A 24,207-nucleotide genomic window follows, 5' to 3' on the forward strand; every position below is an offset into this window, starting at 1 on the left:
GTGTTTGTTTAACCAGCAGCATGTGTGCACATGGATCAATTTTTAAGCTCCATCAAATTATATTTTGACGTGCTTTAATGTTAAATTCATATTTAAAAAAAGACAAATATTACTGTGATTCCAAATAAAACCCCAACCCCACCTCTGCCTGGACACCAGCTGTGCCTTTTTAACATCATTAGTTTATGTTGAAATTTACCTTCCTTAACTTCAACATTGCTCAATATTTGCTTCAGCTGGGGAGCAGTACAACGATACCATTATAAATGCTTTATTTGTTATTGCTTCACTGTCAGGTCAGCAACACACAACACCAGCAGTAACAGTCCACTGAAACAATGCCCAGATTTAAATATTTAACATCTCACACACACACACACACACACACACACACACACACACTGCAAGACTAGCTCCCCTTTCTGCTTGTGTATGCATCTATAGAGCTCTTCTTCTTAATGTCATCCACTGAACTATGCATCCTTCTGTCTCTGTTTTATATGAACTGCTTCTGAAAACCTTGAAAGATGTTGTACAAGTTTCATCTTTTATTTTTGTTATTAAAAGGGAGCAGGGATCTGACCCTGGGAGAGAGAGACAGTGCTGGCAGCTCTCCACGGGCCTTGGCTTTGGCAGTCACTAATATTTCACGTTCATAACACTTCCAAGGCTACACTAAACTTACAAATCACAAACCCATACTGTCGAAGAAACCCTTCCTGAGTCAGAAGAAAAATGTAGGATAAGATGTAATGCAAATAGGTTCTGTGAGACATTTGTACAAGTGTATCCTGTGAAAGTGCTGCTGCTCAACCATCACCATTCATCAGAGCCTGTAAACTGTAAAAACAGAAAGAATCATCCAACTTTCCTTTTACAATGTTCCCTGAATGCTACTTATGCTTTATTATACCTATCCAAATCTAAGCTCAAAATTGAGATATTTCAGTAGAACCGTGTAATGCCACATGTCTGACTTAAAAACCCACCAAAAGAAAAATGTTTGTAGCAACAGGATTTTGTTAAAAAGCAAAAAAATGTGCACTCCCCAGCGCAACTAGGAAGAAAAAAATGGTTTTACTTATGACCAATGGTCACATGACAATAATTCAGTGCAGAGCAGAGAAGAACAAAACTGGTTTCTAGAGGCTGTAAAAATGTAAAGTTTCAAATCAGCTTCAGGACTGATTTAAGGACCTTTTTATTGATTTATGAAGCTATGAAGGGTCCAGGTTCAGGTTTGTTTTTATACTACAAACCCTGAGGTCCAGTGGTACTAACTATTAACTATTTCCAGAGTCAGAACTAAAACTCACAGTGAGGGGTATCACTACAGTCCTCAGCCGTGGAACAGCCTACCAGAGGACTGAGACCTACACTGAAGACCTGTCTTTTTTAAATATATCTCTAGAAAGCACATCGTGTGTTGGGTGTAAATGGGTTTGGAATATTGGTTGTATGGAAACTGCTACATAAATAAAGTTTGGCTGATTGATTGATTGATTGATTGGTTGATAATATATTACAATAGAATCAAACACATTCACACGAATTCTATCTTTTTCCAGCTGTGATTGTGCTGTTTCCATGGAGGTGCAGGACTTTACGTGGCAGTTAACAATGAGCCCACAGCGACTAAGAATGTGACAGGAGGGGAAAACCCACACAGAAACTGCCTGGGGCTCAGAGGGTTAATGTCCATCAGTCTCACTCATCTACATGTTCTTCAAAGCAGGTCAGCATGGCAACAGTCAGTCACAGAGCTGCAGAAATGGGAACCGCATGTGCATTCTTTGGAAAAAGAAACGAGGGCTCAAATGAGAGTGTTAAAATTTCTCTAATTGTATTTTCCTCTTGGAGGTGTTTCATCTCCCCAAAGTAGGCTATTAGGTACAAAGAGAATGGCTCAGCTGTAGGGTAATGGGAGTGAGAATCAAGCTTGTGACAGAAGCCTTATGTTTACAACTGCACTCCATTTCACACAGTTTTCTATAAAGGGGCTTTACTGGATAAGCTGCTCATCACATTTTCTGTTGATGGGTGATTTGCATATAAGGGCAAACAAACACCTCTTTATTTAATTGCTATGACCTTTTCACCAAAGAACCAGTGAACAGTGAGCTGCTCTCCCTGAATACACTGTTCAGTCATGACCTTCTTCATGAATACTCCATAACTACAGCAAAATACTTCGGTGACAACTTAGAAACCATCAGCAGCGGTGTCTTCATTTATAGATTTTGTCACGTGTATCTTTGAACGGAAGTTAAGACGACTCGTCTGCAAATGTCGATTCAGGTTTGTTGTGTTTTTACCGCTGATAGTCGCTCCGCACGGTTTGCAAACCGTCTTGTTTGTCTCGACATCAAACGTGTCCGTGTGTCTGTTCTTCTCCTGTGTTGTGTTACCATGCATGAGTACGCCTTCTTCCAGCATCGCGGGGTAACGTCCTTACGCAGAGAGATCACTTCTGATTGGCTCTCTGCCGCCGTCTCCTGATTCGTCCCTCCCTTCCACAAACAAAATCTGCTCTGATTGGATCTCGTCTCCATCAATAATTTCGTCTCGTTTTTATTCGTTGGCGAAAGTGTCAATACATTTCGTCTTCGTTTTTGGCGCCGTGCGTTAGTTTTTGTTTAGTTATCGTCTCATTTTTATCAGCAAAAAAAGGTCGTTAACGAAAACTATGACGAAAATGATTCGTCAACAAAATTAACACTGGTTTTGAGCTCAGAGGGCGAGAAGAGACAATGTGTAAAAGTGAAGGTAGGGACCAAAAAGTAGCCTTTGGTTTGAATGCAGGTGTACATAAAGCTCTTCTTCATTTCTATGTGTTTTATGTTTTTAGAAAGCTCACCCTTCTTGCCAAGCCCAGGGCAATGTAGCACTTCTCCCCAGCATCGACTATCTCCACTTCATAGTAGTGGCAGCGGGTGGTGAGTGGCTGGCGGGCCTGGGCCAAACCCACATCCATGATGCTCTTTCCTTTGCCAACATACTCCAAGAGCTGAGAGAGGAGATAAACAGAGGGAGAAAGAGAGAGAAACGGAGTGAGGGGTTAATACTTTAAGGAACAGACTCACATTAGCAACTGACTGCAGGCATCCAGACCACAAATGACTGGGCTCATTTTGCAAATAATTTTCCTTCAAGGTGCTGGTGCAACAGGAAAAAAACACATTGCCACTGCCATGGAAGTATCTGCAAGTTCTCTGTGTACAAACACCACCATGAATGCTTACGAGGAAATACTGTTCCACCTCAGGGCAGATCAGGCTTGGACAGGATTCTGGGCCCAGTGTTGCTCTAAAGGCCAGGGACTTAAACCATGCAATTAGCTTTAGCAAGTGAGTGGGCACCATGATAGATTGACACTTCCAAACCCAGTCAAACCCTAAGCGAACCGCCCACGGTGACTTTCCTACAAGTACGAACAGTCAACTCTAGAGCACACGAACATCACATGTTGATGATGAAATTAGTTTCAGGTCTATTTCGGTCTTAAGCATCTAAACAGATGAAGATGGGTGGGTACGAGGAGTAGGTGGGCAGCTAGGCAACCACAAAGCCTTTAGGCTGAGCAGTGTTTCCATGCGTTGTGAGTGAATGTGCGCACTGAAGAATACGCCCCCACTTTAAAAGACTAGGATGACAGACAAGGTGGGGGTGGACCAAATTACTTCAGCATTAAGTCTTTGTGAGCATGTAACACCACCTGGGTGTGCTACTAGCCAGCCACTTAAAGGACACACCTGGTGGGAACAGCTATTCAACATCTATGTCAAAAAAGTCAAGTGTCTCAATTAAGTTATTACCGTTTTCCCTTTCTGTTTTTCCCTGTTGCTTGGCGATTCGTTAAACTTAGAAAAGCCGAGGCAGGTGGAAAGTTTTATTTTAGTGTCTAAACTTGGTTTTATATTACACATCGAACGTGTGGTTAAATGACGTCTTACTTCAGACATAAAAATAACAGAAAATGAATGCATGCAGCATTCAACTAGACAAACAATACCAACATGGTCCGAATGTTTTATTCTGTTCTTATTTCCTTTGAATTTATACAACGAGTGGAAGCGTGTTTGTGCATGGGTGAGTGTGTGTGTGTATGTGGTACGAATTCTGGGTGTGTGTGTCTAAGGCTGTATAAATAAAGTTTGATTTGATTTGATAAAACCAACACCACAATTGTAATCTTAAACCGAATCCCTGATCAGATGTTAAATCCTTGTTTTAATAAATTTCTAACTGTCAAAAATACAGGATTCTTCTGCATTTTAAATGCTGAGAAACTATTTAATGAATTTCTTTTGTAGTATTTTTGTTGGATGTGGACTTTCGTGTATCAAGGAACATGGATTTGAACTCATGACTAAATTATGCAATCTTCCCTAAGAGGTAGCCCATCTGGTGGGCATATGGACAGAGCTTCCGTGACGTCACCCTTTTGTTTCTGGACGTGCTGACCGGCGCCATGTTGGCAGCATCACGTCCGCCAAAACTCCAAATATGGACAAAGAGCGGGAGCACGAGCGGAGTTTAGGGGGGTGGGCGATCGTGGAAGCAGGAAACTCGCGCCATGATACGGCAAACCGTCTGTCGCTCAAGAGGCAACGCCCATAATTATGCATAATTTTAAGTCCGAATACAATTAAAATGAGTGACTTGTAAAAAAAAATTCACCCCCCTACAATTGACACTAGAAGAGAACCTATCATCTGAGACCAGAATGTTTTGTTTTACCAGGCTGTAAACATGTTCATTTCTGCTGTGAAGTCGGCCATTTTAACATGGGAGTCTATGGGAAACTACTCTCTTCTGGAGCCAGCCCCCAGTGGTTGCGGCGTGAATTACAAGTTTTGACATTTCCGCATGGGCTTCAAGTCTGAGCCCCGAAGGTTGCCGCTTGGCTCAGACTCAATACCAATGCGTTAAGTGGCAGTTTAAGCTGCAACCTCTAGAAGCTGGTTCCAAAAGCGAGTTAATCCCCATAGATTTCCATGCTATAATGGCCAACTTTACAGCAGAAATAACCACTGACTGACTAACTGATAAGTTTCCTTCTAGTTTCAACTGTACGGGGTGTACATTCTATCATTTTTTCTCATTTTCATTTCGTTTTCGGACTTAAAATTACACCTAATTATGGCTTGTGCTCCCTCCTCTTCAGAGGGATTGTCTCAGAGCCAGGCTTCGTCCATAGTTTTGTATCGACAATGGTGACAATATGAAAAACTTATAAAAAAATGTCATGAATATGACACAGCAGACCAATATGAGGTATTCAAACCCAAGCAGAAACCTCTGCAATTGAGAAATGAGGCACACATGAAAGGCACCCCAAAGAGGCCACTTCAGGGTGCCTCCAAAAGTCAATCCCCAACTTTTGGATTAATTGGATTAACCAGCAGTTCCACAGACTCAGGCCGACTCAGCCAATATAAGGGAGCCTCTATAGTTGATCTTCAAGTCAAGTAAAGGAAGGTTATCTATAATTATTTACTATAATTAGTTGTACATCTTTACACAATATATTCCAGGAGCTTACATGTTTGTAGCACTTGGTTAATTAGTCACATGGATAACACACCAACAGACCCTTCAGCATTAGCCTTCACTTTCTGCCCTTTCATGTGTTCTCTTGTCTCTTCTTAACCCCGCTGCATGTTCATGTCTGGACAGCTGCTTTTTTTTTTTTTCCTCTCTCGGAGAGGAGGAAAGAGTTTCGGTGTGATGTGCACTCAGTCACACCTTTTTTCTTGCGTCTTGCTGCTGCTGAGTAATGGAAGGAGAGAGACGAGAGGGCAGAAAAAGAGAGATGTAGCCTTGAGCTAAGCATGCCTCACTGAGATCGCTGACAATCTCTCTCTCTCTTTCTCCTCTTTCTATCTATCTTGCTCCTGCAATTCTGAGTGGTGTAAATGGTGATGGTGGTGTGCAAGGCCATGTTTTGTTGAGCTGCTGCCTGGGAAACAGATGTAACACCCATAGAGTGGTCTTGCCAATTTCCTGTCACAACTAATGGAGGAAATTAAAGAAAGGTGAAACTGAAATTAGGAGATATCTTCACACTTGTCAACTGAACTCTGATTAAACACGATATAATATTTGCAATTTATAACACTCTGGCTGAAGGAACTGAGGCAGCTTCTCAGCTGCTTACTTTTGTTGGTGTTAACACTATAAATGCCAAAATTCACTGATGGATTTGAAACGCATGGGGAAATTACAGACAGTATAAATGTCAGTGTTATATTTCTATTGGAAAATATAACAAAATCCCACATTATTCCATCAAAACAACTTACAACTTGAATAAAAAAAATCTCCAAAATAAACTATTGTTATGATGCACAAGAGAATTTTGTCTTCTTCTAACCATGATTTTACTTTTTCCATAGATGTGCAGCACTTCATATATTTGAGCCAACAGTGACACACATTCTGATTTGTCTGTGACCCCATCATCCTGCCTATTTCTTCTTCTGCCTTTTTCCTATTCTGGAAACAAATCCTTACAGTGTGTAAAAAGTAAAATATGGACATAAGAAGCATGAATGATCTAGGCCAAATGTGGCGCTCTGGTTTGGAAAATGCATGAGTTGGCCTTGTCCTTGGAACAGAGGATGTGATTCCCTGCTCTAATTCATCTCTCACTTGAGTTGGATGGCCTCCAGTATCTAAATCTGACTTGTCCATCAGTCACTTTCTCTTTTCTTTTTTTTGCCTAAGGCATTCAAGATGAACATCCAAGCGACCTGAACACCACGGCCGTGATGCTTCAAGTGGTCACAGCCTCTGTTATCGCTGCTTACATGCTGAACAGTGTTGCTGACAGTATGTCACTTGTTTATGTTACTATGTTTACATTACACTCGAGCCCTCCACATCACCTCCTTACCTCCGATTATAATTTAACTGCTACAGCTCACTACCGCCTACTCATAACAAAAGCATAACTGTTTCTTACTCAAAGAGAAAGTTGCAGAACTAATTAGTGTGATTTTCCCAACCAATAAAAAAATCTGTCGTTCATCACTGCATTTCTTTCTTGCTCAAGCGTGTAATGTAACAGCCACACAAAAAAAACTATGCAAAACCTACAACAAAACCTGTAATTACCACATAATAATACAGCAAGTCGGTATTTACTGTTACAAGATGAGACAAACTCTGCCTGGATTCATGCCTTACGGTGTCAATCCCCACCTGCAGTAGCATCGTATTCACAATTCTGCACAGCCAGTTGGAAAGCAACATGAACTTACTCAGCAAATTAAATGCAACTCTATTAATAAGCAATTACATCAATTCATTGATAAAACAATATATGCAAGTTTGATCTGCTGAAACCCTCTCAAAGTTCACTTCACTGAAACCTCATCTGGCCATGTGGAGCCTTTCATCACCTTTTAATACACTCCATTTATTATCACCATTACCACAGTTGGGAAGATGTTGTCGGAATTAACTCGCAGCTTTAATGCCAGCAGGTTTTTGCCACCGGTGCTGATTTATAGGGACAAAGTCGTAAAAAGTTACAGTTTTACAGGATAACAAACAACGCTACTCCTGGGTAGGAACTGAATAATTCCAGAGAGGGTGCCATGAAAAGATGGCAACACATATAGGATTAGAACAATACATTCACAGTTATTATACTTTGTGTGGCCAAACCATGGCTGTATGTTGGTATGTTGTGCTGGTTGAAACAGACACACAATTTAAGTGGATGAGGAAAGTATTTTCACGGGGGGGGGGGGGGGGGGGGGGGGGCTGGAGCCTATCCCGGCTATCTACAGGTGAGAGGCAGGGTCAGGTCACCAGTCCATCACAGCAACATACACAGACAAAAAACACCATTCACACTCACACCTACGGGCAATTCAGAGTCACCAATTAACCTAACAAGCACGTCTTCAGTCGGAGTACCTGGAGAAAACCCACGTAGGCACAGGGAGAACGTGCAAACTCCACACAGAAAGGCCCCAGTCACAAGCAAAGCGGGAACCTTCTTGCTGTGGGGCGACAGTGCTAACCACTGCACCACGGTCAGATTTCCTATAATAAATATATTTGGGTCAAAAGGGATTGTCAGAAAATAAATTGATAACATAGGCAAGGCTCAGAGGCAGTGACTTAAATTTAAATGTACTCGGCGGTAGTCAATATGTCAACAAAGCGTCATCGCTAAAATCAGCAGCCAGATCTCTAGTCATCGCATATATGTAAATAAACCTCGACAACATGCTGAACAACAGACACAAAACATGTTCAACTTTGCCCCTTTGAAGACAAACAACGCTACCTGCTCTAAGAAATTCAGCTTATGATATCATCGAGACTTTGCCAAAACAAAACTCTGTGGTTATCACATGGTTGATGGGATTATCCTCAAATAGGTAACTCAACACAACAGTTGAGACATCACCTGGGACCTGCACGAACTCTTACTGATAAGAGTATTTGATGAAAGATAAAACACAAACTAGTAAAACCAATACACATCTTTCATTTCTACTTTCATTTTTCTACTGTAGGAACTCCCCCTAATAAGCCCATCGATCTTGTATCTGTGTTCACAAATTGGTATATGTATATATATATTATTTTACTGTCCTGATGACAACCTTAAAATACATCACTGTGAAATACACACTGGTGCAAGCCACTATTAAATGGTCTGTTAATTCTTTCAGTGGAAAAACTCCTATTTTTGACTAATACCCCGATTCGGCCGCATCCAGATGTGTTTTTTTCTGAGTGTGAACACCTCGAATCCGGCTGCATCCAGTTTGATTTCAGATTGGCTAGCGATGTGCTACTTCCGGTTCACGGGGCGCGACACGGGACAAAAAAACCGCATGCGCACACGCGGTCCTACCGCGGCCTGAACGGACTCTGTATTTTATGAGGCGCCACCTAGTGGTTTGGAGGACCGCAAACATGCTGGATGAAGCCGGATAGAGTGCGGACACAAGTGTGTGCTAGCCAGATTTGAAAATAGGTCTGAACGCATCCAGCTTAAAGGCTGTCTGGGCTCAATCCTATTCTAGCTGGAATTACTTTCTCCAGTGTGAACGGGGCCTAAAGGAACTCTGGTGTGGCATTAGCTGGCTCACTGGTGGTGTAATTATCAATAAATCAGAATCTCTCATCGCCTGATGCTGTTGATGACCCCTTTAAATGCTGAGCATTATCTATTGTATACCTCTGAGTTTAACTGTAAGAAAGCAGAACTACTAATGGTTAAAACATGACACTCATCACTAAACCCAGCACAGATCGACTTCCACGCACCCTTTGCGTAAACTCTAAATCCAGCATTACTTCAGTTATCTTGTGTGACACAGCTTCACCCTGTCACAGACAGCCTCCACGCAGCCAGTCAACTTTCCCTGGATTAAGTTATTGCGAGTTTCCTCTTTTCTCACGCTGCTCAGTTCAAAGAAATGGAGGCAACCATGATGGTGCCACCATAAGGCCTTGGAGGTTGCAACCACAACAACTTGATGGGAAAGTAGTGAACTTTCATCCAGGAGCAGTGTCATGGAGGGATTCATGACTATTGTTCCCAAAGGAAGGAAGGAAGGAAGGAAGGAAGCAGGCAACCTTAGAGGGGCGTTGGTATTACAGCTGGCTCTGGCGACTGGAAAAGGCACAACAAGAAACGGAGCAATGATGGAGGCTGGCGTGGTTCATGCTGCGGCAGAGGAGGCGACTCTCTGGTGTGTATACTTTAGTGTGTTGCTATAAGTTTTTCACTTAATAAAGCACAAAAATGTGTCCGAGCTTAGGATGCATACATTTGGAAGATTCTTTAATCTCCACATGTAGGCGAGAGGTGGAGAGAAGGGGAAGGAGATATGGGCTGTGAGGGAGTGACACTTGGGGAAAACTGATAACTGCAGACTCAGGTGCTGTCCACTTTACTTGTCGGCCCACTCATCCGCAGCTGAGGGGATTAAGTTGGTGGGCACAGCGACTGCTGTGACAACAGGAGGCAGAGGATTGCAGGCTCGTGTTCGCAGTGAGCCGCACGTACGCAGTGGAAAGCCAGCCAAATGTCTCCTCTTAAGAAAAACAGTACAGCAGGAGCATGGTGGCAAGAAAAAAAAAATAAATCATGTGGATTATTATCAAACAGGTTGTGTTTGCCTAAGACACCTTCCTCTGACAGTCAAGACAAAGGTAAAAAAAAAAAAAAATAAATCTCTCATATATGTTCTGTATATGTGAGGAAGTAATCCTATAGAAATCAAGAAGACAAATCACTTCCAGAGGTACATTAAACAGAAGCTTTGAAACCTAAAGCCAACTTATCAATCAAGCCACAGAATAGCTAAGGATCAAAACAACTGCTTGTAATTCCATCTCAGCAAGAGAAACCATGTATTACTTCACATTACTTCACACTAGGAAAGGAATGCAGCATTGATTATCTGATACGTGGTGATAGTATTTGATGTGCACGGACAGCATTAGGGACGGGATGTGATGTTATTTTATGTACATCAGGCTCACCTAGCCATATTGCTATTCGAATAAGCTTCAGGCTTCAAGCTATGAGCTTGTGGCCAAACCTCAAATAGTCTAAACCAGACCTGGGCAAAGCACGGCCCGCGGGCCACACCCGGGCTCGCTTGCGTCTTCAAAGCGGCCCGCGGACCGTGCACACAATATTAAACAAAGGCAGCAAAAGTCAGCTGTTGAGCACGGCATTACCGGTAACGTCTTTCCAACCCTCCTTGTCTCTTTCTACGCTGCTGTACTGCGTCATCCCATCTACTCTCTGGAGAGACACGGTCGCGCTGTGTACACTACGACTATACTGAAATGTACGGTAAAGCACACAGAAACGACAACGGCGTATTCAGATGTTACCGCGGTGCTGCAGCCGACATATTTCATCGTCATCTGCTCTTAAAAAGCTCAGATCTTGCCCGACTTTCAGAACTCTGGGATTTGCTACTTTAACTTTGACTTTAACTCTAATGGTTTTCTTCTGTAAAAATATCTTTACATCATCTGTGCTGCTCTGCACTGTGTGTGTGTTTCAACATACAACCAGCACACACTCAGAGTCGACATGGACACACGAGCACAATATCAATAAAATATATTATTATTATTATTAGTAGTAGTATTAATATTTTTATTTTAAGCCAAATCACCAAATCATCCAGAAACTGGAGATCAAAGAGTACTTGGTCAATAAATGGCCAAACAGCTTTGCTGCTTAAATTGTATTCCAACTTTGCTTAATGACCGTTATTTTCATCAAAAATTAGGGAAACTTTTCATAGATAAAACCAAGCTGCCAGGAACACAGTGCTCAGTTTACCTCAGTTTTCCATTCAAACTGAATCATAAGTGGAGGGTTTTGAACAAATGGCCTTGAGATGGTGAAAAAAATATTAGAAAGAAACAAAAGAAATACTGATCAATATAGAAATAAAGAGGTCAGAGTGAAAACACCTTTTCATTTCAATGATGAATTATGTAAATATAATATTTGGTGAAAAAAAAAAGAGAGAGAGGCAGACAAGAGAGACACGTGAGTGGGAAATATTTGGCTGGGTAGGTATGATGATAGTGGGTAGAAATCTTGGATCAGATACCCACCTATCTAAACAGGAGTGGCCACCCCCCCCCCACTGTAATGTAAACAGTTCACAAAAGCAAAGACTTAGCTGGAGACAAGTCACTACCTTCACCATTGTACCTCATGCATTCTGTGGCTTTGCACTTCTCAGCACTGCCTCATCAAAAGCATACCAGTCAGAAAAGTCATTTATCTTGCAGCAATCTTTTCCGTCACCCTGTCCTCCACTCCCCCTCTTTAACAATAATCAAGGACAGACATCATCCAGAACAGTGATTATCCACACTTATGAAATAGCAACGCGTTAAAAACCATTCCACTGTTTTGACCAAATGTTAGTGAGGTGCTGCTGGGTGAAATCACCAAGGAGCTTGAGAGGTGTAATTCATCTGTGGCAACTGGACGATAGATCCATAAGTCATCAGAAACCGCAGGGGCTGGAAATATCTGTTACAGAGCCGCACGTGACAAAAAAAAAAAACACCCTTAAAAAACACCTAATGTTATTGAAATCTACATGATCTTTGTATTGATGAAACACACAGAGGGGCGAGGAGGATATGAAAAGACAGCAAGGATAGAGCAGAGGAGACAAAGGAAGAAAAGTAGTGCTGAGGAAACTAGGACAGAGAAGAAGGCAGAGAGGGCAGAAGGAAAGGAGACACAAGAAGCAGCAAGGAGATGAAACGACGAGAGGTGAAAAAGGGTTTAGGGGGATATAAGGATAGAAAAGCAGCAAAGGAAGGAAACAATGATGGAGAACAGGAGGGAAGGAGGATAAGAATGAAGCAAAGGACAGGAAGATAAAGAGGGACGGAGGCAAGGATGGATGACGGGGGAAGAGGAGACGAGGATTCCTAAGAAGAAACAAGGATGGATGGAAAAGAAGGAGGAAAAGGAGACAAGCAAGATTACAGTAGAGGTGGGATGGGAGGAAAAACAAAGAGGAGAGGAAAAGCAAGAGGAAAGGAGTTGTTGTGGAGGCTAAGAAACAAGGATGTAGGACAGGTGGCAGAAAGAAGTGACACAATGATCAGAAACCAGATCAGGGGAGGGAGGTGAATGGACTAGAACAGAACTGAGGAGACAGATTAAGGAGCAAGTTGAGGGAACCTGAGACTGAGTTTAAAACCACACAATGAAGTAAATTACAAGGAAAAACCAACAAAGAGATTAAGTGAGACCACCTTGTGGCTGACCTAATGTTCTCCCCCTAAATCGTTTTCTTACCTCACACTAATCCTGCAACTCCAAGATTTAACTGTCACACATGTTCTCTTTCTTTCTTTCTCCTGCTGTGCTTCAGACCCAACCTGTCCTCTATCTCTGCATGTGAAAACCCCAAAACTGCCTTATCAGTTTGAGTACTAAAACCTCACAAAGTCTGCACAAAGAAAACTGGGGGGGGGACAGAAAGAAATCACTGCCGGACCATGAAGCCAGGGCACCCCAGCTGTGCAAACCTCTGACCACATGACAAAGAGTAAAAGATTCCTCAGAGTCCCGTTACTCCACTTATTGAATTTTTACAGCCTGGTGGGCTGCCAGGCACTTGGCTCCATCAACACATTTCATGCCATTGCCACTCCTTAGTCCAGAAAAACAGAAAAAGAGAGACAGCGAGTGAGACTGCTGGTTGAATCACTCGTTTCACCCACAGCACTTTGTTTTTATGACCCGTCTGCTTTCAAAAAAGATGATGGCCTGTACGCGTGGGAGTGTGTGTGTGTGTGTGTGTGTGTGTGTGTGTGTGTGTGACTTCACATACACAACGACACGTTTAGCATACAGCCACACACAGAATGGACACACACACACATATATCATCGCTCCTGTGTCAATGAGAGACCTCTGTGCAGCTTTGCGGTTACGTTTTGAAGCTGGAGGGTGAATGGAGCTCACACTCAAACACAGAACAAAGGTATTATAGATCCAGGGTGGGAATAAAGCATTGTGAGGGCTCTGATGACACAGTCAATGCCAACAAAGAGGCTCATTCATGCTGGCTAGCACAAACTGCTGAATCATAATTTAGTCTGTGTCTAAGACCTGAAGATGAACCCGCGTTGAAGTGAGACGTGAGCAGCGTGCATCCGAAATCAGCTGTCAGAGGAGCACAATAGCACAGGCCTACACATAATGACAGCAACGATAACTATGCTGCAACCTCTCAGCCACATCCGGCAACCACAACCTGATGTACTAGGGTTTGAAAGAAGATCCTATCCTGACTTTGTGTAGATTAAAAAAAAATAGTCGGTGTATTACCTAGCTTGTATTTCTTAGCTTTAGGGGTAGATTTGTCAAACTGTTGCATAATCCCAGACTTTGGTGCAGCAACGAGGCCAATGAAAGACAACAGACTCGAAGCCCTCACTGTAAGTCGGCTGTTTATCTTGTGTGATGTCTATAGAACTCAGAAGAAAATCCCTGAAACTGATGTCATGAGGCAATCTGCGACCCAAATCCAGTCTCAGCAAGATCATACAGCGGCTATAGCGAAAGCATTCAAACTCCAGTGATTGTGTCTGGAGCTTTCCTTCAGTTTCAGTGAGCCTTAAGTACAGTTGTCAACAAAGAGGGATTTGGTGCAGAACAGGCAGTTGAAGGATCTTGTAAGAGCACAAAACAAACATGGGAAAATCGCAACAACCACACAGAAGTACAAGCTACAGAAAAGCCACAATGTAATCTGTCCCACTCCAAAGACACATGCTAGAAAAACACACTAGATGATGGATGATGTGTTTGTTTTCATGTATACGAAAGCAAATAACCAATTGTTAGTTAATACATACAATATGGGACGATTAAGTTTGACTCCCCTACAGCATGTGCACTTGTAGTCCAGCTGGTTTGGAGCATATGGATCCTTTCTTTCTAGAAGTCAGTGTCTGGGACCTCCAGGGAGTCATTCACAGGAGCAATTACTACACCATTTTCCCCTGAGCTTGAGGAAGTGGTCTGAACGGACAAATCAGGTGGACAGTGCAGCTGTCGGTGGACTTGTGGTCTGCAGTGGTCCACAAGCAGCCTTCAGAAGCCCTCACCTTAATTCAGACCTCACTGATTTGGAGGCTCTGGCTGTTTCTGCTGTTTGATCTTTGGTCTCTACTTGGAAGTGATGGACCTAAATCTCATCCACGGTTACAAACCATCTCTTGACATGAAGAACCTGCTTCATGTGAGGAGAAATTTCAGACCCCAGTGAGCTGGGGCCCTCTTCGTAATTTTAAGTTTGAACACAATCAGGTCTGTACCACTGTGTTAGGCCCCGTTCACACTGGAGAAAGTCATTCCAGCTAGAGTAGGATTGAGCCCAGACAGCCTTTAAGCTGGATGCGTTCAGACCTATTTTCAAATCTGGCTAGCACACACTTGTGTCCGCACTCAATCCGGTTTCATCCAGCATGTTTGCGGTCCTCCAAACCACTAGGTGGTGCCTCGTAATATACAGAGTCCGTTCACGCCGCGGTAGGATTGCATGTGCACATTTTTTGTCCTGTGTTGCGCCCCGTAAACCGGAAGTAGCACATCGCTGACCGGAAGGAGCGTGTCGCTAACCGGAAGTAGCATGTCGCTAGGCGGATTCGCTCGCCACATTTGCGTTCACACCTGAGCCACATTTGAGCCACATTTGATTTCAATCCGGCTAGATCCACCCACGAGAGGTGGATCTAGCCGGATTGAAATCAAACTGGATACAGCCGGATTTGAGGTGTTCACACTCAAAAAAACACATCTGGATTGATCTGGATGCGGCCGAATCCTGCTTAAGCCACATTTTTTCCCCCAGTGTGAACGGGGGATTAATGAACATCAACTGTCAAAAAGTTGGAGCAGGAGCTCTCTGCACTTTAGACCAACAGCAAGTCAAACTGGTTAATGCCTGGAAAGTGTCCAGTGATAATTATTTCACAGAACAACTGTCTCTTTTCTGAAAGCGGATCACTTTAATGATCTAAAATAGCTGGGAGCATTCATGTTTCTACCTACTTACCGTTCCGCTAACTCTGACGTCATAAAGCCGCCCCCAGTCATCTTCATGGCTGTCAACCATCATCATGCTGTCATCCTCTTCCAGGAACCACTCAGCCTGCAGGTCGACTTTCACTTCCTCCCCCATGGAGTGCATCCCTACAGCAGGGAACAGTCCTTCCGCAGATATAGGGACCTCTACAGAGCCCACCTGGACGTAAGACAGAGCAGTGAACAAACCAACATAAACAAAGACATCACCGTGCATGCAGGGTCCATGTTTCAGCGTGGCATCTACCTCTTTGCCATTTTTGGTGAAAAACACTGTTGTAAAACCTCCTTCTATATTTTCCGAGTGTATTCCGCAGCCAATGCGGTCACCTCGAGCACATTTTGGTCCAAACTGCTGCCCCACAGGATTACCATTGTATAACCTGCAACGAAAAGGGGAAATAAAAATCTGAAAATGCAAGTGACACCGTCAGGGGATTGTTACAGGAACAACAGTGAAGGGACTCCTAAAGCTGAATATGAACCATTTTTGAGGTCAAATCGTGGCAACTAAGCCAATCTATACTGACTTCATTCCTATGAAATATAGCTACACACTAGTGATTTGCACTTTTCCCAGAAGAGACTGTTCAATTGCAGCCTTTTCCTCTGAAAGACCTTTGGCCTGCCGCAATTATAGCTCTCGCTCTTTTACTCAGAAAAAGAGTAAAAGAATGCAAACAAGACTACTTCCCCCACCAATGACTGAGCTGTCAATATAATAATAATAATAATGACACAGTTACGAATATGACATGATAATATACAACAAACATCTCTTTAATACAGAAACCAAGGCATCATTAAATGATGATGCAGGAGGAGGACGTGGATCACATTTTCTACTGTATAGATGGATCCTAAAGGAATTCTTATATATAATATGTAATACCATGCTCATGTCATTTTAATCTTACAGCTGGCATCAAAACTTAGCTAACACTACTTCTTTTCTATTGCATGCATTCCAAGATTCAAAGTTTATTGTCATATGCACAGTATAGAAACTGGTTTCCCTGTACAATCAAATTCTTACTGTGCTGCTCACACTGAATGCCGTAAAAGGTTTAAGAAGGTAAAATAGAAGAATTTGCAAAAGAGCAATTTGAAGAGCAAAAAGATGGAAATAAGTACACAAAATATAAACTATGGGAGTAAATGAAGCTTTATACATATAAATGTGTGTAAATGTGCATGTGTGCTACATCAGCTCTTGTGCAAATTGAGCAGAGAATGAATCATAGTGCAAAAACGGTCAGGAGGTAAAGAATAGTACATGTGCAATTATTGGATTGGATATTAAGGTGCATAAAGAAATAAATAAATAAACAGTATTGCAGTTACTGTTACTGCATGTAAACATGTCAGCATGTAAACAATTTGTTACAGGTGCAGGAAAATGCAAGATATATAAGCCTTAATTTCAATGAACAATTTTTTGTTATGATTATAATATTAATTCTTAAAAATAAGAAATATTTGTATCTTCTGAAAAATGTTTCTCCAGCTTCTATATTATGAGGGTATGCTGCTTTTTCTCTTATTTTTAAATATCACTTCAATTCAATATGTGAGTTTTAGACAATATAAGTTTAAGCCATGAGTTTTTTCACTTTTTCCTTCTCAGTTTATTTGTATTTTTTCTAGTTAAAGATGCATTGAATAAAATAAGAAAGAACTGAATGCACTGGCCAAACAACTGTTAATCAAAGCCCACCGAATAGGTTTATAGTGGTTAAAAAAATAAAAACAAGTCAGACCACAGGAGAGTGATATAGGGAGCGATATAGGGAGGGAATGTTATAGGGTGTATTTATGTGTTAATGCAGCAGCAACAGGCCACAATCAATTTTCCCCAAATGATGCATGAAACCACTGCGGCCCTTTAGCGTATAGAAGACTGCGGTTTGACTTACTTGCCGTTGTCAGCGTGGTAGGCTACAGAGTATGGCAGCCAGCCAGGCTGGTGGTCCAGCCTGTAGAATTTAGGCACCAGGCCCACAGCAATGGTCCCCCTCACCCCTGTGTCCACTATTGTAACCTATGCACACACAAACATAAACACAGAGTTACAGTTCATTCATCCCACTGCCACAGTTTGGTTATCCTCACTCATGTGGGCAAAATGAAAAAGGTGTTTTTAAAAACAACAGCGTGAATTTACAGCTGAGAACCAAGAGTCTGAAACTTCACCGGGCTCCACCTTTAATGGAAAACTCGACTTAGGAAAAGGAAGCCCCCCCCCCCCTTATAAATCTCTATCCCTCTTAGACCCGAGTCTCTCTGCACTTTCAGGAGGAGATGCACAGTAGTCTGACTCCCTGCGTCAGTGTGCAGCTGTCTAGTGTAGAAATGTGCTGATTTCTGGGGGAAACACATCCTTTAAGCACAATGACTATCCGCTTGACCAGGGAGGGTCCCAAAGAAGTCCTTACAAATCCCAGTAGCAAGTGCAAACAAAACTAGTGAGCAGATGCAAAAAGTAAACTACAGATCTAGATTTTTTTTTCTCTGGAGCTTGTGAGTCCGAAAAGCAGAGTTTACTTAAATCAGAAAGGCAGAAACAGCTCAGATGTGGTCATGCTGCACCTCTCTATAATGCTGGCCTGCGAGCTAAACCCAATCAGGGGCCAAATGAGACCAACTGCCAAGCAAAACTAGGTGAATGGTAAAGCATTTTATATCCAGGAGAAAAGCCTCACGGTCATTTTTCTGTCATTCCTCACATGTCTTGTCCCCAGTCTGAACTAACCTTCCTCTTGAATGTTTGTCTCTTCATCTCACACCCCTCCTAAAAACAAAAATCACTGCTCCTGCATGGCAGCTATCAGCAAACCAAAACTTCTTGGGTTTCACTCGCTAAAGATTTCTGGCCTGACTCCTCTCCTGTCTGGCATTCGAAGGATAAAACCCCCTGCTTGGATAGGAGTACATTCTTGGCCATGGCACATTACAGAGTTTAACACTGTTGAAATATTATTTGTGTCTATGAAAAAAAAAAAAAAAAAAAAAGTTAGAAAAACATGTGATATGACTTTGATTAGGAAATGATGCTGGAATGAGGAATGATGTGCCGTTAAGTTATGATGGTCTTCATATAAATCAAGACAAACAAGAGGAATGCTGCAGATGTTCAGCCAGGCTGGAAGAGGAGACGTGATGAAAAGTGGAGAAAGCGTCAGCCACGCTGACAACAGAGGTGAAATGGATTCCATGTGAAAGCCCAACAAGGAGAAACACGTGGACAGCAGTGACGCATACGTTAACAGAGGCCTGACCTTTATCAGAATGAATGCTCCCAAATTTTTCGAGATATCTAGGAGGCTGACAGCATGTGCGTCACCGAGTGGAGAATAATGTAGCATAAACCTGTGGGTAATGACCACGGTATAATCCAATAGTTTAAATGTCAGACTCCAAATGTGATTCTCAGCTAAACATTATTGTTCTCCAGATTTTCTTAGCGAGGGGAAAACAGAGCGTAAACTGAAGGTGAGATTAGAGTTTGGCATTAGATTTAATAGAAATAGACATGTGACATATCGTAGACCTCACAGCTATGTCAGAGGATACCGCCAGCCTGTGCAGAGTTGTAGAGAAGCAGATCTGAAATAGTCCTTGTCATCTGAGAAGAAAATTGAAAAGAATATTGGAAGAAGCAGAATCATTTTAAGAAAAGCATCGTGTAGCTACGGGTGTTCTGATGCTGTGTAGTCCTCCTGTCTGGGTCTATTTGCAGCCCAGCAGAATGACGTTGCTACACTTTATGTATTGTCTATTGTTTCCCTCCTGAAGCCAGTCATGGAAGTATGCCTGCCTCACCTGCTGTCGCGTCACAAGGCCTGCTCTGACGTGTACTGTCCACAAACAAGCCGCCTCATAAATAACACACTGCAGCCCTCAGCACCTAATTTATGACTAAACTCCTGCAACTTTCCCGTGCTAAATCAGCAAGATACCCCCCCCCCCCGACTTGCTCTCCTCCGTAGGGATGAGAACTATTAGAACAGACTGGCACGTCAGCTTTGCTAAATAAATGTATAATACTTTCTCCTGCTGCCAGTCTGCCTGCCTGTCTGCCGAAAAAACACAGACTAATCTTTGCACTCAGAGATACCACCTAACCCACACCCCATCCCTCATTCTAATGCAACTAGGACATTTTTGAGGTAGTGGTTTTGCACTGGTGAACTGGGACTGTGGGGGGGGCACTCAGAATTTAATATGAAGTTGAGAAAATTGTCAGCAATGGGATTCCAGGGAATAAAATTGCTGGCTGGATGGAAAAGCAATCTTGGGCACAACCAGGGACGATGGTATGTGGTATGTGGCCTATCATTGTGAATAGCTCCTCCCTCCAACATTTCAAAATGAATAATGGTGCAAACAGTCTTGCTTGCTTTATAAGAATGATCTACATTTGGTACACAGCAGCACAGTGTTTTTAGTCTGTAGCAATCATATCAGCTAATGAGAAAAAAACGCTACAGATAACATCCAGGTCTTGTAATTCAATATAATAGTGCTGACTTACAGCATCACTATCAGTGCACCTTACCTCAAAGTAGCAATTTCCCTTTGATAAAGGATGGCCAGCCACATAGCAACCCACTTCTTCAGAGTTTCCTTGGTAACTAAAGAGAAGAAATTACAGGTTAACAACAGGTGATTATTAGGTCCTAAAAAAACATCCCAGTCATCTGACAGAAACAGACATTAAACATACAGCAAATGGACATAAAGGAGGGTAGCATTAAAGACATGAAGATAGATTTAGAACTAGTAGACATTCATAGTTCTACGTAAAGCCTATAATATAACCCGTACAGTTATGAGCAACTGTGTGATGACAAGGTCGACTGAAACTGAGCAGAAGCTGGAGCAAATAAATGTTACACAATAGTTTATTTAAACCAAATTGTGGCAGTGCTGTGAAGCAAGATGTTAGAGGAGATGGTGTGGAAAAGCACTGAAAAAATACGCAATATGTTTTGTGCTGGCCTGGTCAGATGAGAGAAATGGATGAGGGAATGGATCTGAGATATTCTCAGTTCTTAATTACACCACATCCCTGGACTGTTTACATCTATGTCTTGCACGATTAGCACTTTTGTGCCTTCATTTTTGTGTCTTGTATTTTGTGTGTGCCTCATCGTGTGTACATTTTTTTACACTTTATATTTATTGTTTATTCTTAAGTTATGGTATATGTTGTGGAGTTGAGAGTAACACAATTTCGATTCTCTATATGTCCAGCACATATAGCAGTTTTAACAATAAAGCTGACTTTGATTGATTGATTGATTTGATATGCAATTTCGCCATTGTGGGACTAATAAAGGTATTTTTAATCTTAATTTAAAAATGTGGGTTACATTTCAAGAATTAGAGCAGCTCAATGAGCAGTTGAAAATGTGGCACTACCAAGTGGACCAACCAGTGATCAGGGTCACAACAACATGGAGTTACAACATCTAGAGAAGTGCACATCAGGTGCAGTGTAGTAGGATACCTGGCTAGATGCTACCTACTGTGTGGACCAAATACATACGTATACATCAAGTGTAAATCAAGCTTAAGAAGACGGCATAATCACTTCTGCTGAACACAAGAGCCGGCAGACCTGAGTATGTCTCCATCCTTCTGCAACCTCATGTATCTTTCCTGTGCTGGACGCCCATCTCCGATATCTCTCATTCGACGCCTGAGATTTAGGAGGCATCTGTGATGTAGTACATTGATGTCATCCATCTAAGTGAAGAAAGAGAACAGACAAAAATCCATCTGTGAAGTGTTTTCATGTTTTTCATGCAAACAGGTTCTCTGAAAAAACGACGAGGTGACAAAACACAAACTAACAAACACATTATGTTTTTGAAAGCAAGGAACAATTTCTCTACAACTAGGTATGACATAGGCACAGTACATTTATCTGTCAGGGACCATACAACATCTCTCCTGAAGAAAATCAATCCACCTAGTATTTAAACAACTGGATTAAAGTAAATTAAAGCTGGAAGCAAGAAAATCCCTTGAAATGAAGAACATGTGGAAGTTAAGTAAGACAACGGTAACGGTCCAACATATTTCAAAAATGAGTCAGGCTTTACAGTGTTTGGCATGTTATTCCAGGATACAGGTGCATAGCAGGTAAATCTGGATTTGTTTAGAGAAAACAACCGACACCTGCAACATAATCCAGTCATGTGATCATATCTTACAAGGGCCCGCATTAAACTAAAGCAATAACATAAAGTAAGAGGGTAAACATGATGTAGTATGGGGCCTTTAAAAGAAATAAAACACATCATAGATTTAGAATAGCTGTTATCCACTCTCACATCATTCCACTTTATGAACTGCTAACTAACTATATGTGCAAGCAGAAGCAGGTGACACACACACACACACCCTTTAATCCATCAGAGACTATTGCTCTTTTATTGATTTAGTATCAAACTAGGGTGAAAATGTTGATCAGTGAGTAAAAGCTCATTTGCACACAGGGTCCAACATTCATGTAAATCATGATTCACATATTTGCTTTTATATAAAAGGAATAAATAAATGTTTAAAAGCCTTTACAGAAGGGTGAGAGGGGGCGTGTCTTTGTTTACATCGATGCTGTCACGGTTCACCAGCAAGCGACTCCTATTTAGCCACCGTGCTAACGATACATATAAGTTGAGCTAGCGTTCGCCTTGATGGCGTTTACTTCTAGGTTGTTAACTGAAAATTACTTATAGGTTAGCGCTGATGACAGGCTGCTTCATAATGACATCTCCCCGTTTATGTGTTAATGAAAAAAAGGGTTCAATTTAACCGTGAAGCTAACCATGGGTTAGCATCATTAAGTGGCTAATGTCATAGCTTCTTCGCTGTGTAGCTAAGAGAAGCCTGGTCGTCAAAGTGAAGAGCGTAGTTTTGTTTCATCGTGGGTCGAGGTTATCGGTTGTTCAGTCGCTTACCTGTTATGTAGCCTGTTAATAAGACAGAAAGTCACTTTAGTCCATCAGCTATCCATAGCTCCACATATCAAACTTTGGAAAACAAGACTTGGTTCGGCGCTTCCCAGTGACGTCACAGCCCCGGACCCTTAAAACAGCCAATCACAGCGAGGTTTGAGAAGTAGTGACAAGCGTTTAGCCTATCCTGTCTGTCCTTGTGTGTGTGTGTGTGTGTGTGTGTGTGTGTGTGTGTGTGTGTGTGTGTGTGTGTGTGTGTGTGTGTGCGTCCTGTTAAATTCACACACATTCCAATTCTAATGATAAACCTTTCACCACGCAGTATGGCCCAGCATCACTGGCAGCCTGTCTGATGAGTATCATGTATGTTTCCTCTTCTGTTGACAGAGTGTATGTAATATTATAAAGTCATGAATACACACAACCAAGCAGATCAACACATGGTTTGTGTTGCTATGTTTAAAAGAGCAGGGAGAGTTTCTGAGCCAGCTGGGATAGACCTGAACTTCTGGGGTAGAGGGGGAAGGAAAGAAGTTGTGGGTGTAGCTGCCTGTAGGAGAAAAAAAAATGAATAATCCAAGGCAGTGTGGAAAAGAGAGCCCCCGTTGGTCTGGCGAGTGTCTTGGAACATTCTCCTGATATGTGGAAACAGACTAGTGCTGCAGAGCTTTGCAGGCTGATGGGAACACAAGACGGCAGGTGATTTCTGCCCTTCTTGCCAAGAGTAATCAGAGCAACAGGCCGCTGATGGCGACACACATTTTGGCCTCATGTAGCCCTGAACTGCAGCAAGTACAGGCCAGTGGGTATGTCTGTGTCCTCTGTCATGTCCCCACTACTGCTGCAGAAACAAGAGAGCCAGCGGCAGGCACGCTTATAGGAGTTAAATAAGGTCAGGGACTGCACCAAAACTTGTTTTAAATGTAATGACAGGTTGTTAAAATTCTGTTTACACTATGTGAGATTTTTCATTCACTTGTTTTTAGTTGTGTTACATCTGTTTCAGAAGAGCCATGGTAGCAAAAAAACTCATACAACCTTTTGTTTTGCAGTATATTTGTTATAAACAAATTATATTTACATAAAAATACATTATTTAATAAGAATTGCAGGATTTTTCTTCTTAGCAACACTTTGCGGGATATTTTCACACAGATACAGATGCTATCGTGCAGTCCATTGATTAGAAGATAAAGGAAATCCTGTCTGAGTGGAGCGATGGATCGCCTTATAAGTAACCGTGCATTCCTGCAAAAATGAATCCTCCTTCTCCTCCTTCTAATTATCCAGATGATTACTCTTCCAATTCAAACAGCTGACGAGCCTCCTCTGCCAGTTAATACCCTATAGCTGCTGAAACGTAATCGAGAAGTTATTAAAGACAGGGTTGTTGTTGTAGACCGCCCTGAAATGCCTGATTTGATTAAGTTGAATCACCGTCTGCAGTATGTGTATCTACCTCCTCTGAACAGACGCTGTGTAAACTTTAATGTGTGTGAGCGTTCCAGCTGTGGGATGACAGGAAATATTCCTGTCATAAACCTCACAGCAGGAGAGAATGCACAGCTGTGTGGCATTGCAGTGGCGACACTGATGGAGACACACATTTAT

At 42.1% G+C, this 24,207-nt stretch overlaps 1 protein-coding gene across 4 annotated transcripts in view; it reads right to left on the reverse strand.

The window, feature by feature from the left end:
* The window catches only part of spryd3 (SPRY domain containing 3), a 43,375-nt gene extending 20,573 nt beyond the window's left edge, over positions 1-22,802 (reverse strand). For all 4 annotated transcript variants that reach the window (XR_003670999.1, XR_003670998.1, XR_003670997.1 and 1 more), the window contains exons 1-7: positions 22,600-22,802; positions 21,255-21,382; positions 20,190-20,265; positions 17,548-17,672; positions 15,879-16,014; positions 15,603-15,791; positions 2,858-3,007 (exon numbers count right to left, since the gene is read on the reverse strand). Coding sequence is in view for 1 of the 4 variants with exons in the window: in XM_028410453.1 (XP_028266254.1) it covers positions 2,858-3,007; positions 15,603-15,791; positions 15,879-16,014; positions 17,548-17,672; positions 20,190-20,265; positions 21,255-21,382 (804 nt within the window). In the remaining 3 variants the exon portion in view is untranslated. The remainder of the gene's footprint in view (positions 1-2,857; positions 3,008-15,602; positions 15,792-15,878; positions 16,015-17,547; positions 17,673-20,189; positions 20,266-21,254; positions 21,383-22,599) is intronic.
* Between the last annotated feature and the right edge of the window lie 1,405 nt (positions 22,803-24,207).

Source organism: Parambassis ranga, chromosome 7, assembly GCF_900634625.1.
Source record: "Parambassis ranga chromosome 7, fParRan2.1, whole genome shotgun sequence".
NCBI classification, from domain to species: Eukaryota; Metazoa; Chordata; class Actinopteri; family Ambassidae; genus Parambassis; species Parambassis ranga.